We start from the raw sequence: 18,062 nt of genomic DNA on the forward strand, positions 1-18,062 counted from the left end.
GGGTCGTACTTCCATCTCCTCCTTCAACACTGATCCTAATTTTTAGCAGTGTTTCTTTCACCCAGGATTTAAAGGTATGACATTTTATCTGTGTGTCACCTTGACAGTGGAGCTTCCTTGCAGACTAGAAAAAAGTGAAGTGCAAAATGGCAGAGGCTGTGACAGCATGAGGAACAGGATAAAAGCTGGGTTTAACTACGGCTCTTGGATAATTTTGTGACTAGTACAAAATAAGATGGACTCCACGCTAACCTTGCTATTAGTTGTTTGCACATAAGCATATCACTGTAGCTCTGTACACTGCTGCATAAAGCTCCCATGCTTGTGACGGACAGGTAATTCATTCCACCTCCTGTTCCTACAGGCCTAAGGTCAGGAGGCTGGTGTTGCTCAATCTGCTGCAGTCCAAGAACTTTCTCAGATTTGTAGATGTCTCGTAAATGTCTCATCTTTGTATCATCTGGTTTATCTACTATTTCAATTACAGAACCATCTCATGATGTGTAAGAAGAATTTGGACTATGAGTATGTAATTGTCAGAGAATTAACTTATCACGTAGTTAATAACCAAAAGAACCCAAACAAAACCCAGCTGTCTGGTCCAGAATCACAGGATCCTAGAATGGCACAAGTTGTAAGGGACCTTAAAGATCATCCCAACATCCCTGCCACATATGTGTCCAACAGAAAGACATCTGCAAGACCTCTGATTCAGGTTCTTGTTAGAGGCAGAATGCCAGATGAGCAGTACTGCCACTGAACTGAGCTTAATGGCAAATTTTACACCACTGCCAGACACAAAAGCTCCCACAGGATTCACTTGGGAATCTCCATGTGCTGTATCTGAATGAACAACATGGTCATAACATAGGTGTGTAGCTGAATGAATGACGCAACATCCACCTTTCATCATCCTGTGTGATTCATAAAAAGTCTTTCATGCCAAAGTGTAATGGCACCAACAGTCAGTCTACACCAGGCAGATGATAAAACAAGAGGACATGCTGCCTACAAGAGTAAGTACATCCCTAGCTATACAAAAGAAAAATTCCCTAGGAGCTGCTTTGGAGAGCTTGGTTGGGTTTTTGCTTCGCATTTTTATAAATGAAGCATCTTGACTGTGTGTAAGAATCTGAATAGGATGGAAATAAGTACTTAATGTATTCTGACACGAAACGCACCCCATTGTGAACCTGATCTATTCCTACAGAAACCAGCGCTGTCGTTCCAGATAAGCTGGCAAAGAAGAGAGACGGATTTGACACCATTACTGTTGTGCTGGTTTCCTGTCTGAATAGGAAAAACTGCTGATTCCAGTGTTCTGCAATTCTAGTGGTTCTAGGACTGACTGTAGTCCCCACCTGGCTCACTTACTTCTACTAATGTTGTCCCACCTCCCAAGCCTTTTCCGCATCTTAGGATTTTGCTGGTGTTTTGTAGTCTAGGAATTAAAAATCCCAAACTAGGTAGAAGGGGGTAACCTACAAATGCTCATCTCTACTTTAGGTATGTCTTTTTTCCCTACCACACCCACCTCCACCCTCAGTTTCTGCATCTTCTGAGCAATACTGATACTTTTATATCACCGTAATGGGCTTCACAGTTATCAGAGAACAGAATTAGTAATGGTGACACTCAGTGACATCTCTGCAGTGTTATCGAACCTTCCAGAAGAGGCTCACAAGTCAGGTAGCTTATAACCTTTCTCAGTAACAGCTTACTGGCTTCATTGTGATTTTCCCAGGCCCTGAGGCCGAAGAAGGCTAGAGGTATATTTACAGACTACCCTGCAGCTCTTCAGCTGGTTTTCCCGAACACGGAAGCAGCCTTTTCTATGGAGTATAAAAGAGGAAGAGATCTAAATATAGCTACTGTACTGCTGTAAAGAGTGGCTTCCCGGTAATGAGAGCTGAATCACCCCAATCCATTACCCATACTTTCACTCAGTCTTGACAGCCTGATACTTCAGCCCAAGCATGAGGACGTCCACCCACCTTCAGTAATTCCCAGATTGCATTAAATACTGGTCCTTACGTATTCACGACCAGACAGGGTTACATACAGGTCAATGGTGAGACAGGTTTATTTATGTGGTCCTACTTACAATTTTGGTGAATAAATCTCATCCGCCCAACGTCTCCGACCAGAGATGAGAGAGGGGCATCCACAGCATCACTGGGCAGCCCCACTGGCTTTTCATCCAGTCTTTTCTGTGAGCGTCTGGGGCTCATTTGAAAAATTCTGTATTAGCACACAAAAAATAAGTTAGTTCCTTTGCCTTTACAGAATTTTACCTCAGTCCAAATTTACTTTTTTGTTTCTTTTTCACAACATAATCTATTCTTGCAACCTTGCATGTGTGGAGCCACACACTCCAGAGAGACTCCTCAACAGAGAAATTAGCATTTATTGCACAGGCATCCAAAACACAGTGTTTTAGTGGTCCTTCAGTAAACAACGCACCATTTTTACTCCCCAAGCCATTAAAAGTTGGTTTAGTGACTGGTACTGGGAGTTCCTTAAATTCTCCCAATAATAACAACTTTCAGTGAGTATTTCCTACTTCCTTTGATCTATGCAAATACTTATTTTAATTAAGGAAATAACAGATGAGATTATCTATGAACACATGAAAGAACCAGGCAGCCTTTAACTCCTGCCCAGCTGGTTCCTAGTGCACAGAGGAGAATACTTTGGAAAAATTACCATTTCCTTATAGAAAGTGCTCCGCTCTGGTCCAGGGGAGTGCATGGTACACAAAGGAGCTCATTTTTTACCTGCAAAGATTAAATCATGCTATGACAATTTTCCTGGTCTGAAAGCAGGCTCCCTGAAATAAGTATGCAGTTCAAAGGTCTAGTCTGGAGTCGGACATGAAAATGGGTTTCATGGTTTCATCTTCTAACCAGAAATCCAAGACCATGATCCTTTTGACCTGCACTCCAACTGAATTGAGCTTCTGAGAACTATAGGAGTGTACCCAGTGCCACCCCTAATTTAGTAGTAACTAATTATCTTTAATTTTTATGGATATTTTAGAGCAAATCCCAAACACACCATCTGCCAGAGACAGTACATGTTCTCTGTTCAATCCTATTGGTACCTTCAGGAAAAAGGGCATTTGAGAGCTGACAAACCTTCCAATTGCTCCTCACACCTCAATCACTGCATCTATACTTAAATAGGATTTTAGACTACTGTTGCCACCTTAAAAAAGATACTTGCCTGAAAACATTCGCTCTGGCCCTCCAGTCTGATAAAAGTGCTTTACATCTGGCTGTTTGTGCAAAGAAGCCTGAAGCTCAGGCTCTGGTTCCAAACATACTTCTTCAGCATCAGTGATGGCTCCAGATGTCCCTGTCCCTGCTCAGCCAGCGTCCACTGTCCATGCCACACGTGAGAACCAGATGAGGGACTCAGTCTAGGTGAAGAGTGACTTGGGTTTCTTTCAGCTGTGTCATTCTTATAAGGATGGTGTCTATGAAAACTAGCTCAATTGGCATTGCCCCGTAACCTGAAGCCACAGCTCCGAGCAGTTCAACCCAGCTTTGGACACCTCAGTATCATGTACTTCATGGTACAAGGTGAAATTCTAGATGCTCCTGGGCTGCCTGTCTTGAACATTCAGCAGAAATCCATTATGTGGATCAAAGCAAAGCCTCAGACATATTAAGATGTCTTACTTCCAATTTGAATGCAAATTTCCTGAGCTTTCCTCTCGGAGCAGTGGAAACTGTTGTCCATCTCAGAACACACAGAACTCTCAGGTCCACACGGGGATGGTGATGGAATTTCATCTCTCAGTGTTTGCCAGGAACGATGGATATGAGAGTCATCTTCTGCAGGACAACATAACCAGCCTAAATAAGAAAGAGGAGGTATCCCATATCAGCTCAAGAGCTGCAGAGCCTACTCTAAAGGAGGTGCTCTCCTGAATAAACTGCTGCAGGCTGAGCCAGCTCTGCTCCAGCTCAGGGGTCAGTCTGTCACGTGCTGCATAATTTTACACCAAAATTTAGCCTGAGTGCAGACAAAATGTTGGGCTTTGAGGGAACACATTATCCTTAGAGAGCACAAAACCACCCAACATAAGCAGCACATCCACTGAAGATCTTTGGGTTTCACCTTTACTCAAGACACCAGCTGCCAAGTGCTGCCTCCGCAATACTTCAGAGCCTATTGCAAAAACTGGCCGAGCGCTTCAAAATCACAAGTGACCAGCTCAGCTCTCCCAAAGGACAGAGAACTCACGAGCACTCTTGCATTGCTCACAGCTGTTACCAACATCAGATGAACTGCTATGTTTTTTTGTCAGCATTTGCAAAGACGTATTTTGTAGTATGAGGAAGGCCCCTGTGCTGTAAAAATGATGATCCAGACCTACGAAGGATATCTACCCCTGACCTCAGCCCAGATAGCAAAGTGTCTCATCCACATTAGTAAAATATTAACAGAGGCTGTAAAACAAGAGGCTGCACTGAACGTAATTTCATTTACAGACGTTCAGAAAATTGACATCACGGCTACAAGAACGTATAAATAACCACAGCAGCAACATCTCTGGGGGAGGCACTCTACGGGCTCAGCTCATCTACAGCACAGCAGGATCTGGACTTTGCAAAGCACGCCAAGAAGCTCCTTTTCATACAACAGTTCTGAGAACCTCTGAGAGACTTTTTTTCCCTCCACCTTTATTCGTGTTTGCCCTTTCTTTCAAGAAGCATGTGCACGGGAGGCTGCGCCAAGTGCCTGGGAACCACACTCATCCCCCTGGCCGTGCTCTGCACCCTCGCCAACATTCTGCTGTTTTTCCCTGGAGGAGAAGTGCCTGAAGACAGCCTACACATCACAGATGAGGTTTGGTGCTTCGGAGGCATCGTGGGATCTGGTGTGCTGGTGAGTATGTAAATCCAGACAGCCTCACCTTTCCTCCCCCCACCATGACTCTGCATTGCTGAACCTCCTCTAGGGCCCCGAATGCAGGTTCCCACACTGCAGATCCCTCTTTGATAAACGTCACAGGCCATGCAACAGTTTTGCAATAAATAATTTAGTGATAAGAAAAAAAAATGGAACTGTTTTATTTAAAAGCAAATGTGACTGGAATTAATCCCAATTCAAACTGTATTTCTGTTATCATTAGATGATCTTTCCTGCCTTGGTATTTCTGGGCCTTAAGAATAATGATTGCTGTGGATGCTGTGGTAACCAAAGCTGTGGAAAGAGGTTTGCGGTAAGTGACAGGAAACATGGCAAAAAAGTAAAAGCTAGGCTATTTCTCATATGAAATGTATGTCTTCTGCTCACAGTTGTGGAGAGACTAGATAGACAGACGCTGCCCAGAGGTAGGACACAAAGCGCTACCATTTGTCTGAGAGCTGGAAAGTAGAAATAGCAGGTTGTAAAAACTGTATTATGCCTCTGACACTCTGCCACAGGCACCACAAGGGTCCTGCCTTGCTGTGCTTTGCTATCACAAGATCCTTGCTGTGGCTATCGCAATTAGAACTAATGGCTGACGCCCCTGCACGCTGTTTTGCGGAGTGTAACAGTTCTCCCTTTATTCATTTCCCGTTGGCAGTTTTTGGAACTGGTCAGGCAGTTGGGCACTACACTCCCAGCTCATTGCAGACCCACAAAATGGGCTGCGAGTCTCTCACTGGGCTGCAGGGAGATTTCAGGGTGGAAGAGATGTCAGGAGTCACCGGAGCCGGGTAGCTGGGGCTCTGCTTTGGCTTTAGAGCTTCCTTTCACATGAGAAGTGAGAAGCTTCAGATGGATCCCTTCAGACACTAGCAGACTTTTTGAGCTTCAGTTTAAAAATGAGATTAGAGAAAAAATAAACCTATTTCTACCAGGATGGTCTGTCCTTTTGACATAAATTGTTCGGTGCAATTGTTATGCTTTTCTATAAAGGAACAGGTTTTCAAGTTAAATAAAACAAAGTAGGAAAAGAATCATGACTGTGAGGGTAACAAGGAGCCTTCCCTAGTCCCCCATCTTTGGTGCTATCTTCATGCAATCCCAATAAAGCAGGTTGAACCAGGCAGGGCGTGGGGAATGGAGCCACATTTCCCTTCCCCACCCTGTATCACCAACTTGCTGCCAGCAGCGAGCATGGTCGAGCTCAGCTCTGAAGGCCCCTGCAACCCAGAGACTACGAAGCCACCACCACCCGCAGTCAGGCACCCCGCTGCAGCACAGCCGAGCCGGGGCGCGGCTGGCACGGGGTGTCGAGCCACGGGTGCTCACTGCCTGGGCTCCCTCCTGCTGGCATGGGGAGGCTGAGCACCATGCGCTGGGTGCTGCCCATGAAGCAGGACCAGGTCGGCAGCTCATGTTAGTGCAGCTGGCTGAGACTGGGGAACCAGTGTGGCCGCAAGTACCAATGCACTGCACTGAGTGATGGTGGCCTCACCACAGCATGGCAGAGAACTTTATTTGTTCTTCTGTGGAAGCAGAAACACCATTATTATGCCTACTACACAATGTCTGTTAGCCACAGCAGACAGATCAACATAGCAATGCCAGCGCTAGATGCAAGTGTCTTGTCATCAGTTCCAAATAAAAGCTCACAGGTCTGAAAGTATGTTTCTTTATAGCCTCCACCTGTATCACTCTGATACAACAAAAGGCACCGCCTCTACCTATAAACTCTTATGGCTACAGGTGCCTCAGAATTCAAGCAGGCAGGCCATGTAAGTTTTTGCTTAACTTATATGTTAGCATATATGAAATGCTGTAATGGGACAATAAAAGGCATCCTTTCTGATCCATTCCCACCGCACTATTTGAGCTAACAACGACCAGTACCTAAGAGAGAGAGAGGAGAGAAATTATACTGACATGAAACCTGAAGGGGGGCTCAAGAAGGAAAACTTAATTACTTAGTCCAAATACAACCAAGGATACCAAAGCTAGCTTGTGAAGAGTACTGTAGATTATTTTTTTTAAGGTCTCAGGTGGTGTTACAAGTAAGGCTGAAGTCTCACTTACAGTCTCTTTAGAGAGACACGCAGGCACTTCAGTGAAGCAGGGCTCTGGACAAGGCCCGTTAGGGGAAGAGCATCTCGAGGCAGGAGTGCCATCTATTGTGTCCACGCCAGCCCCTCTGTCTGCAGGCAAACTCTGCATCCCTGCACAGGCTGGTCTGTGCCAGCAAACTGGCGTCTTTCAGCTGCTCAGGAGCTGCCTACTGGGGCCACTCAGAGCTGAGTTTAGGAAATGTTCATTCACATTAATAGGACACATTCCATTGTCCGAATGAGAACAAAAATAACATTATTTTTCTCTTCATCAGATGTTTTCTTCCATACTATTTGCTGCAGTTGGAGTTCTGGGAGCTGGATACTGCTTTGTTGTGTCATCAGTAGCCATAAACAGAGGCCCTAAATGCAATACTGAAAATGGCTGGGTCTATCCTTTCCTGGATGGGTAAGACAAGGCGATCAGAAAAAAGAAGTTATGCGGTTTTTAAGTTTGTGATACAATTTAACTTACAAATCTGTTGTATAAAAATTGGGATTCTACTGTTTGGCTAGAACACAGAAGGTCTGGGAAGAGGCAGCAATACTACATGAGGTTCAAAAGCACAAATGTAGAGTAGCAAGCAAATTAAAACTAATGACCTTCAAAGAAGCCAACAACAACAAAATGCACAGCCTTTTGGGGTGTTGGGGGGACCTCTGGAGATTTGGTGCAGGGTCACGCAGGATCATGTCTAGGACCATGGGTTTGAGATCTCCCCAGAGAAGGAGACCCCCCCCCCCCAACCTCTCTGGACAGCCTGTCGTGGGGCTCGGGCACCCACAGAGTGAGGAAGTTTGTCCTCCTGTGGGATGGACCTCTCACCGCTCCCTCCTGACACCTTGTCTTTCAAGTCACTTGCTTCAGCTGATCTAGAAACTCAAGCAAAACCACGCTCTAGACAAGTAGCACCAGTGTGGTGAGGGGAAGCCTTTCTCACAGCACCGAGGCTAACAGCACCTCACCAGAGCCACAGTCTGTCAGCATGACAGGCCCCTTCCCCATGAGCTAGCACAGACTTCCTCCTAACGCCTCGCTCCCTCCCCAGGAACTACCTCTCTAACCACACGCTGTGGAACGCATGTCAGTCACCCAAAGACATCGTCCCGTGGAACCTGACCCTCTTCTCCCTGCTGCTCATCATGAGTGGGATCCAGGTGGTGCTCTGTGGCATTCAGGTGGTAAACGGCCTTTTTGGAACCATCTGTGGGGACTGCAAATGCTGCGGATGCTGTGGGGTGAGCCACTGTTTTCTTTCAATATTTGGTGTACTCGTGACAGGCATATACACACCCGACCACTGACAAGGGGAAACCCTAAACTAACCTTCATTAAGCATGGTGGTTGTGTTTTTACATACAGCTGGACCCTAGAGGGTCCTGGGTGCTGAAGACACCATCTCAGCCCATATCTATGGTGTTTTTCTGACACCTTCCCACAGCCACTGGGAAATAACAACAAACTTTGAAAGCCAGGGGAACAGCAAACACTAGATGACCACCATGTTTTTACTCTTCCAGGGAGATGGGACTGTCTAAAGAACACGAATACTGCAGACAACCACAACCCTCCCTTTCACAGCTGATCCGGCAGCCCTCCGACACATCGTCCCTGGCTAAGAAGATGAGAATGAAGGGCGCTTCCCATGCTGACACTGTGAAGCCCTGACTCTTTCTCTAGCCTTCTGGAAACCCTTCATCACGGAATAAAATAAGTTAAATTCAACTCTCATATTTACTTTTGTAAAACAGCTTCCATTTAAGAGTATTGTTGGGCACAACATTTTCTCTCCTGAGTCAGCTTGTCAACTGGGAATCACCAGATGCTGCTGGTACAAGCCCAGTTGTAATGCAGTTGTGTCTACATTGTGTGTATCAGATGGAAATAATGCACAGCTAACTTTTTTGTGTACATGTTCACGTTACGTGGAAAAGCGAGGACTGACTCTTCCAGACCTGCTATCATTAAAATGCTCTCTGTAAAGAGTCCCTGTTACCAAAGAGATTTGTGAACCTCATGGTGAGCTCTCTCCTCTTGTCTGTGTCTGACACATGGGTGTGTTCAGCAGCACTCTAAGCACAGGGTCAGAGTAGCAGAGTGCTGTGATGCCTACTCTGGGGCATTAGTGGGTACCACAATACCCTGCTTCACGCTTGCTTGAGAAAGGCCAGCTCACGTCCATTTCTCAGCATCACGGGGATCCAGCTTCTTCACTAATTCATACTGAATTTTCCTCCCACCAGTCACCAGAGGGAATGTAACACCACCATACGGATGTATAAAATGAAACTGAAAGCTGAAAGCGTAAGGACACGGGAGGCTTGTAGCAAAGTCCTTGTGCTCCAGGGACCTCCTGAGACAAAGGTCCCCTCTCTCACTGAACTCTTCCTGAGGGATTTCTGCTCCATGAAGCTGCCCGGTTGTTTCCTGGATCACAATACCCCTTCCACAGTATAACTTCACATTACAGGAAGAACCTCCTTTGCTCTGGCCCTGCCACCTGCTCCTTCTGTACAATACCTCCTAGTTGCTTCCTGCTTGCAGGAAAGAGCAGGCAGACAGTCCTGTTCCCTCTTCCCCAATTTCACAGGTTCTCTCACATCTCCTCTCAATTGCCTCTCCTTTAGCCTGAGGAGCTCTAGTATATTCAGCCCTCCCTCATAGAGAAGCTGCTTCACCTTTATTTGAAGTCGTGCGACTTTCCACACTGCTCTGAAATGGGTCAGAGTAGCAGTCCAGGCACAGGACATCACCCTAGCCTTTTATTCTAACAGCAAAACTCGTGATATACAAAGACAAGGATGAACCTCAACCTGAACCATCACTGCTGTGAATCCCACAGGTGGTGTAAGAGCACAAGCTAACTCCTCATGCAGAACATCATCTTTGAATACAAACCAAAGCCTCTTTGCTAGAAAATCAAATACATTTCCACATCTCTGACACAATATCAGGTTGGTGCCCGTGGAAAGGAGAGGGACATTCCCTATTTAAATCCAGCCACATGATGAGAAAACTTTAAACTTCCACATATGCATCTATTTAGATGCTGAAGTATGGCCTGTAGTCCTTGTTGTGAATCTCTTGTACAGAAACACAGCCTGTACAATTTAATGACATATTCACAGGCAGTGACCAAATCTGTTTCTACTTGTGAAATAAGGGGACTTTTAGCCCCCTGTTCACAGCAGTAACTGTGATCTCTCATCTAACTAAGGTTATGTGATGACTTGGAGTCACAGACAAACAGGTCTGTGAAGCACCTCTGGAGCCGTCCTCTGTAGGCAAAAGTGGTTCAAGCAACACTGTAATAACCTGTAAGATGTCTGTGTGACCTGTTCTTAAAAATCTGTAAGTTCAGAGATCCAACATTTTCATCATTTTGTAGCACCACGCACTGTTCTGAAAGCATTTGCCAAATCTCTTCCCTAAAATTTTCCTCCTAAAGTAATGATTCTGTGGCCTGTGCTTTCAGAAAGTGCATTTCATGTACTCGGTACCCACACTAAAGATATCTGAAGAACCCAAAGTGTTCAGAGGCACTAAAGGCTGATTAGCAAAACACAAAAATTTTAAATAGCTACATTTAGGTACCAAGAGTTACATTAATAAAAGCAAAGCAACCTCAGTGATACATTCAGCAAGATGCTTTACACAAAATGAAACCCCCTCTTTTGAAACAGCTGTCTCCCCCACCTGTTCTCCTGCATTGCTAGGGAGTTTGAGAGTACCCTTTATATCACCACCCACTGGTGCAACCATCTCACATCTACCCTTTCATCTGTGGTTACCAGCTGTCCTGCACCTCGCCTCCCATTTGTCTTGTTTATGTGAAGCCTTTGGGAACAGGGAATGTTTCTCATCAGCATTCAACAGAGGGATGGGTGGCTGCATAGTGGACAGTTCTGGCATATTAATAAACAGAATAAATCTACGTGGGAGACTTGAGATACAAAGTAACAGGCAGGAAGCTGCAATGCCTAAAACCATAGGGTGCTTCATGGGTCAGTGCCTGTAAGATGCACAACTACATGGAGGTTTTCTACCATGAGCTAATATGTAGTAGCTACTGAGAGGAGGCGCACATTTCATCTTGCTATCTGAGCAACATTTGCACCTTGACCTTGGGATGTATTGAACAAGGGTTAACAAACTGGAACCAGAAACACAGCTCACATCTAGCATTGCAAAGTGCCAACAACACCATCCCTGAATATTCAGTTGTGGTCCACATCTGAGGCTCTCCCCTAGCATCTAATTTACAGGCAATTGTTCTGCAGTAACTGCAGACTGGTCCCTGTGTTTTTACACTAAAATCAAGGGCAGGGACTGATCACAGATTGAGGTAACAGAGAAAGATGTAATGGGCCAGTGGTACTCCTGCAAGAGGAGTCACAGATAAAGAGAGAACAATGCTAGACAAGGACAGAAAGATGATGGGAAGAGAGGAACCATGAACAGGGAGAACTGAAAGCCTTAAAACTGACCTCAGCAGTCCCGACCAACTCCAACACCACACTCAGTGTGCACAAATGTCAACTGTTCGCAGCTACTACAAACCCTAGTAGCCTAAAGGAAAATATATCACTATCATTTGTAAAAATCTCAGAGATGCACATGTTACCTGAAGCTTTATTCACTCATAAAAGCTGGCTGCTCAGCTGCTGGTTGACTGCAGTGCTGAGAGCACAGCCATTCTGACACTGCATGGCACTGCTTCAGCCAAGAGTTAACATAAAAAGAAACACACAGGTTATTTAATGACTCAGATTACAACATGTGGGGCCCACACACAGGATTTTTGAGCTCACACATTTCAACTTCTGCCTGACAAAATGGGCCCCTATTTAAACAGCTTAACTATACACAGCTTCACAGCTCAACTATATACAGCTGGAGCTTGCTTTAGCTCATCTCCAATAAGCAGACAGCAACAAGGTGATACATTAACCACAGTACAGTGTCACCTGTCAGAGAACGATACATAATTTAAATGTCAACTGTTTGCAAAAGTCTTGTTTCTAAAATTAGGAAGTAACATGCCTTTTGAGGTCCCTTCGACCTACAGCATTCTGCGATTCTATGAACATACACAAAGTTAAAACACATGTGCTGAGCCAAGAGCAAAGGATGTTTTCTAGCATCGTTCTACTCTTGAATGTTCATCACCTGTCCCTAGTTCAACTCTGGCTTCCCTTCACAGCTTCTACATTACTCACTGTGTAACTAGTAACAAGGCAAGTAACGGCCAACCCCAGGACAACCGCTCCTGCCCGAGGATGGAGAGACTGACTGATCTGTGGCACCAATACAGTTGAGGCCTTTACCTCAGAGGCATCACAGTGATGAACATTAATAAAACCCCAGGTAAACCACCTGTCCTGGTTTTTGGCTGGAAGGGCCTGGAGAGGTGACCCACGGCAGCCAAAGGGGTGGTGTTCCATACCATGTGGCATCATGCCCAGCTGCTGCTCAGGGACAGGCTAGGCATCAGGTCTGGCAGGGAACAAACTGCCCTGTGTGCTCTGCTGCAAGTCCAAGCTGTTCCTTCCCTCTGCTGTTCCCATGAACTGCCCCTCTCCCAGCCCACAGCTTCCACCTTCTCCTTCCCACTCTGCTTCAGTCCCGAGGGGAGCAGTGAGTACCCGGTGCTCAGCTGCACCACGCACCTCTCAAGGGTTTTCTTGCCAAATTCCTTTTTCACCGGGAGGGACACGCAGTGTAGGCGCAATGACGAAGCTCCGCCGGTGCAGCGGGATCGCCTCACAGACCCCGCGCACCCACCGCCGCCCTAGGCCGGGCCTCACCGGAGGACGGACGGCCTCGCCTGCAGGCCCCAGAACGCGACCCGCGCACCGCCGCTGCACTGAAAAATACACAACTAATCTCCTAATTAACCGTGCTAACTGGCCTGGGCATCACTCGGGGGCCGGTAAGTGCAGAAAGAGGTGCCAGAAGGTCTCCGCCGCCTCTGCGTGGGGAAGCTTCGCGCGAGGCCGCTCCCGCCTTTCCCGGGCGGCGGAAGGAGCAGGCGCCGCCTCAGCGCGCGAAGGCTCCACCCCGCCCCGCCCGCTGCCTGCCGGGCCGCGCCTGGGGCGCCCGCAGCAGCCCGCGCGCCGGGGCAGCGCCGGGCGGCGGAGCCGCGGGTCGCGCCGGCCCTTGGAGGGCGGGAGAGGGGCCGGGTGGTGCCAGCCCGCAAGGCCGCTGCAGCTCCCGCGTGCGGAGCCACCGCCCTCAGCCCGGGGGGGATGTCGCGGCTTCTCTCGCCCAGCCCCTCCTACCTGCCGGCGGCTTCGCCCCTGCCGCTTCGCGGGGCTGCTCCTGAGGAGAGGTTGGACGCTGCAGCGTCTGCGCGGCTCCGGCCGGACTCGTCCCGCGAGCGGCCGCCGCAGGTGGTTCCTCCCTAATGGCGGAGGAACCGGCTGGGCCGAGCGGTGCGAAGCGAAGCGGCCAGGGCCGAAGCACCAGTACCTCGGCGCTCCCGGCTCCCTCCGCGCCCCCTCACGCTGCCGCCTCTCGCCGCGGCCCTGGCCTTGCCCGCGCCGCCTTCTCTCTCCTTGTCCCAGGGAGATCCTAAACCGGCGTGTACAGGGATGCCGGCTTTGAGAGGCCAACAGCCCCTCCGGGGTACGGCTCGATTCTGGCCTGCGCGTCGTGAGGCGTTAGAACTCGCTGGGGTGGCACAGGCAGCGCTGATGGTGCGGGGAGCAGCAGCCTCTGAGCGCCAGGGAGGAGCCCGGGGAAGATGCTCACTGTAGTGCCCCACAGAGCTCTGCGGAAACCCATGCGAAAGGGGAAGCCCCGGCAGTGATACGCACACATCAGGGTTCAAGGCCAGGCTGGATGGTTCTCTGGGCACCCTGTGCTGGGGGCTGTGTGTGTCCCTGCCTGTGGCACGAGGCCTGGGGGCCCTTCCCCAAACCTGTCCGCGACTCTATGAGTTTGTGCATTACGAGTGACAAGGTTCCACCAACAGCGAAGTGATGGTGGCACTGGGGGACACATAAGCACTATCAGTAAAACTGACCATCCCTAACAGCCACAACGACTAACGAACTGGAACTTAACGGTAAAATAACCCGTTCCATTTGCTACGTGATCATCACTTAACTCCAGACGTATGCCTCTTGCACAGAACAGTGTGTCTGTACCTTCATTCCAAGCACGGACACACAGGTCCCTGGGAGGCCCTTAGTAAAACCCTCCAAAGGAAAAAAAGAAACAATTTTATAAACCAATACACGTCCAAAAGGTTTAAGCTCATTTGTATTTGTTTTTCATGTACAAGATCAAAGAAATAAAAAAACCCCAACCAACAGAACCAAACCCTGGATACAACAGTTTGATCCAATTGCTTTTGACACAGACAATCTGTACTTGAAATTAAAAACAAATGCTCACACGTCATGTAACAGAATGAAAAAAGTAAATAAAAAAGTTAAAGCACTAGTGTGTACATGGATGTAGTGTATTAGGAAACAAGCTTATTTGAACACCCATATTATTCTGTATTTAAAACAGCCATCTTAATCCTTTCCCCAAACAGCGTTTGTTCTCCAAGAGTCAAACCCAGTCCCTCCCAAGTTATGCTGTAACAGTATTCCTGGAATAGAAACTAATGCACAACATCCCATCACTGCTGGGTCACGCAGGCTGACGTGTGCCACCCTGGGTCCCGGTCAGCACCAGAACTGTCCCACTGGCACATTCATTGCATTTAGGGTACAAGTAGGCAGTGTACACTTAGTAAAGTAAATGTTCAAAACCTGAAATAGTACAGTGGAGTATTTTCAGCCATAAATTCCGTTTCACAAGAATTACATATGCTTTGAATAATTAAAAATTCTGCTGTAAGCCTTAAACATAAAAACTTTAAAAAAGAGAACTTTTAAAAAATAGATTTTCCTGTTGCTGCACTTGATCTGGTCCGTCCCCTCCGTCACAGAACAAAACGCTCACAGTGTGAAGGATCACTTTTAACTTACCCATGATTTGGCTCATGGCTGAGGAAAGATCTGACCTAACATTCTGGCAGCTGTTCTACACTGGAAGTAATGCTTCACACAGCACTCTCCTGTGCTGGCTTATTATGGAAGTAATACAGAAACACGGTTCCTCGTTCTATGTAAGGGCTTTGAACCAAGACACATCACCACCTGAAATACCAGTGAAAGAGGAATCCAGTTTGTAGCTTTGTAATTCTGATCAACATCTCATGCGACTTGACGAGGCAGCTGTCAGTTCTCACTCTAAGTACAGCCCTCGGTGATGGAACAGAAGCCAGCGCAGGCTAGTGCGTCGTGCCAGCCGAGAGCCTCGCCTGCTCAGGGATCTTGGAACCTACAGCAGTACAGATTTAGTAGCCAACGAACAAACTGTGCTTCCTGAACATGACCTAGAGACGAGCAGTACCCCCCGAACCATGCCAGAGCCCCGCCTTGCCGCACGATGGCTCCCAGCTCGCGAGGCCCATCGTGCGTGCTGGCGAGCTGCCCGTACGAGTTGGCATCACAACCAGGTGCCCAAAAGTTGCCGGGTCTTTCTACCAAAGTCAGTCACGTCACTACAGCACAAAGCCTTAGGACCATCTGTTTTCCATGTAGGCTGACCACCTGAAGAATTCCTTACAAGAGAGAGACTGATCACAATTACAGAGCTATTGGTCAGCCCTGCCCGGTCCCCTGTTTGTTGAAAAGAACTTCCACCCATCTCAACAGTTAGTGCTAGCAAAAATAATTAAAAAAACCCAGAAAACTCCTCCGAAAGAGTAAAAGAAACACAATGCCCATTCCGTCACTCAGCTCTGCACAGACACAGCTCTGCTGCCACATCGCTATTTAAACCCCCCAACAAAGCAAGCCATGGAAAGAGCGACTTTCCCCTATGTAACACAACTTCATGACGTTAGGTCTATGCCTGCCATCTCCTTTTCCCGTTATTTTGGTGCTTGTGCTTTTTCTTTCCCACCTTCTGATGCCAGGTACACCCAGCAGTTCACTGCTGACAAAGCAGTTCACTGTACCAAGTTCTCCCATTCAGTTTTTCCCTGAACACAGAGGTATTTGCTGTCTGCGTATCCCCCCACAGCCAGCCTTCCCGGCAAGGTTCTGCATTTGTCTTCCAACCCCAGCCCGTATTCCCACCACTTCATCTCTGACCTTTTCACCTACCTTCACCCAACCAGATGGCCAAAAGTCTTTAGTGATCAGTACTCTGGTGCATCAGGGAGGTCTCGTGAAGTGTTACGAGACCTGGCAAACACACGTTTACTCTGAGTGCTACATCTCTTCCTCTCTCTACACCACCTGCATCGAGCTCAGAGAAAAGTTTCAATGCCTTTCATAAAAAAGACATATTTTTTAATATACAAAGCTTAAATTCCTAGATTATAAATAATATAATTCAAAATATTTAAGCATTTTAGGACTTCATTTGCATTCCAGGGGAACTGCAAGCCTAATGTCCTTGATGCCTACTCAGTCCCAAACCTCCCCTTAAGTAGTGTGTAGGATACACAATAGGTAAAATACACAGAACACACCCTGTGTCCTGTGCACCGATTACAAAAAGCCAGAGACTTAAAACTAAGCAACTTTACCAGACCAGTTACAACACTGCTTTAGTATTGCCCTGATAAAGTCACCACCTTTTCTCATGTATACAACTACATGTATTTTGATATTGTCAGTTAAAAACATTACTGAAAACAGTATGAGCAAGGGTTTTTTCCCACTACATATGGCATCAACAAGTTGTGCCACATTTCCAGACCTGGTTTTAAAAGCATGTTTTTGCATTTAAGATATTTGGCACAGAATTTATATATATAAAAAATTGCTTGTTCATGTGCTAAGTTAAAAAATTGTAGTGCTTAACATAATAAACATCAAAATCTAAGATCTTTTAAAAAATGCTTGTATATAATACATTGCTTTATTTTTAAAAGGCAGCAGTCAGTACCAGTCTGGTCTGTTTTGCAACAATATTGTAGTGTAAAAATGTTGCTAAACTATCCTGGTACTTTCAGAACAGAAGTATTTATTTTCTGAAAACTATACAGTAATATACTGAAAAAAGAAACTGCAATAGTACTGTTTGTGCCTTTACAAATATATAGTGAGAATTACTATGGCTGATATGGATCAGATTTAATCTACATTCCATACATCACAGTTTTACTAAGAATGAAAATATATTTTTAAAGCTTAAGTTAATTAAAAAGCTTCTGATACTATTGTCATAAACATAGTAATGGAGCTGCTTTCATGGTCTGATGCTGTGCACGTTTTTGAACCAAGTGACCTAGTAGTTAGCTTTTGTGATTCATGAAGGGTTTGTGACACTAATCATACCTAGGAGATCAGTCAAGGATGTGCACAAACACCACCACCTTCTGTCCTTAAAGCAAAGCATTTCTGCCTGGTCTAAACAGGTAAAGAAGTATACAGATGTGTAGTGTGCTTTTTTAAAAAAAACAGAGGAAGAAATATAAATGCATACATGTATTATATATATGTGTGTATGTATGTATGTGTATAATAGTTAAGTTAATGTTAATCAAATCCAGGCAGAGATTAAACTGACCATAAAGATGATGTAACAAAAGTTAGTTGTATCTCTTGAGGATTTTCAGATAGTCAACCTCTATCCTGAGAGGAAAACTAAATGTTGAATTGCATTGCAGGCTGAATCAGCACTGAATGGTTACAGCCAGGTAAGGAAGGGCTCGTTTTTGTTGAGTACTGACTCCACATCGTTGAGAATAGGGATCAAGTCTTCTGACTCTAGAGTCCCAAGGTCGACGTTTGTTCCTGGAAGACAGTCGAGGAAATCAGGAAAACGTGTTTGTTGTGGATTTATGTTCATTGTTGTCTGTGCTATGGTTTCTCCTAGGAAAAATAAAGAACTTTTGAAATACCAAAATCTTCTTGTGGGTAATTTAAAACAACACAATTGCTATAAAAATTAGACACCCCTTCCCCATAAACACTTGTGAGCATTCCTATCTACCCACATTCCCTCAGCACTGTGTGTGC

The 18,062-nt window shown here is 46.3% G+C and overlaps 2 protein-coding genes across 2 annotated transcripts in view; one reads left to right on the forward strand and one right to left on the reverse strand.

The window, feature by feature from the left end:
• The first annotated feature begins 4,573 nt into the window (after nucleotides 1–4,573).
• On the forward strand, nucleotides 4,574–8,751 carry TM4SF4 (transmembrane 4 L six family member 4). The gene is made up of 5 exons (XM_084267247.1): nucleotides 4,574–4,896; nucleotides 5,144–5,233; nucleotides 7,301–7,434; nucleotides 8,075–8,264; nucleotides 8,547–8,751. The coding sequence occupies exons 1-5, from the start codon at nucleotides 4,723–4,725 to the stop codon at nucleotides 8,562–8,564; spliced, it is 606 nt and encodes a 201-aa protein (XP_084123373.1). The 5' UTR covers nucleotides 4,574–4,722; the 3' UTR covers nucleotides 8,565–8,751.
• An 8,979-nt stretch (nucleotides 8,752–17,730) lies between these two features.
• WWTR1 (WW domain containing transcription regulator 1) overlaps nucleotides 17,731–18,062 on the reverse strand; it is a gene marked incomplete at both ends in the record, with an annotated part of 54,717 nt that continues 54,385 nt past the window's right edge. Inside the window, one exon of the mRNA XM_084267377.1 lies at nucleotides 17,731–17,915. Within this exon, the coding sequence (XP_084123503.1) occupies nucleotides 17,731–17,915 (185 nt within the window). The remainder of the gene's footprint in view (nucleotides 17,916–18,062) is intronic.

The sequence above is a fragment of the Gallinula chloropus genome, assembly GCF_964237585.1.
Source record: "Gallinula chloropus genome assembly, chromosome: 8".
NCBI lineage: Eukaryota > Metazoa > Chordata > Aves > Gruiformes > Rallidae > Gallinula > Gallinula chloropus.

Coding starts and splice junctions, on each gene's coding strand:
- TM4SF4 (XM_084267247.1), top strand. CDS start 4,723: ATGTGCACGGGAGGCTGCGCCAAGTGCCTGGGAACCACACTCATCCCC. Junction 4,897..5,143: donor TCGTGGGATCTGGTGTGCTG/GTGAGTATGTAA, acceptor TGTTATCATTAG/ATGATCTTTCCTGCCTTGGT. Junction 7,435..8,074: donor GTCTATCCTTTCCTGGATGG/GTAAGACAAGGC, acceptor CTCCCTCCCCAG/GAACTACCTCTCTAACCACA.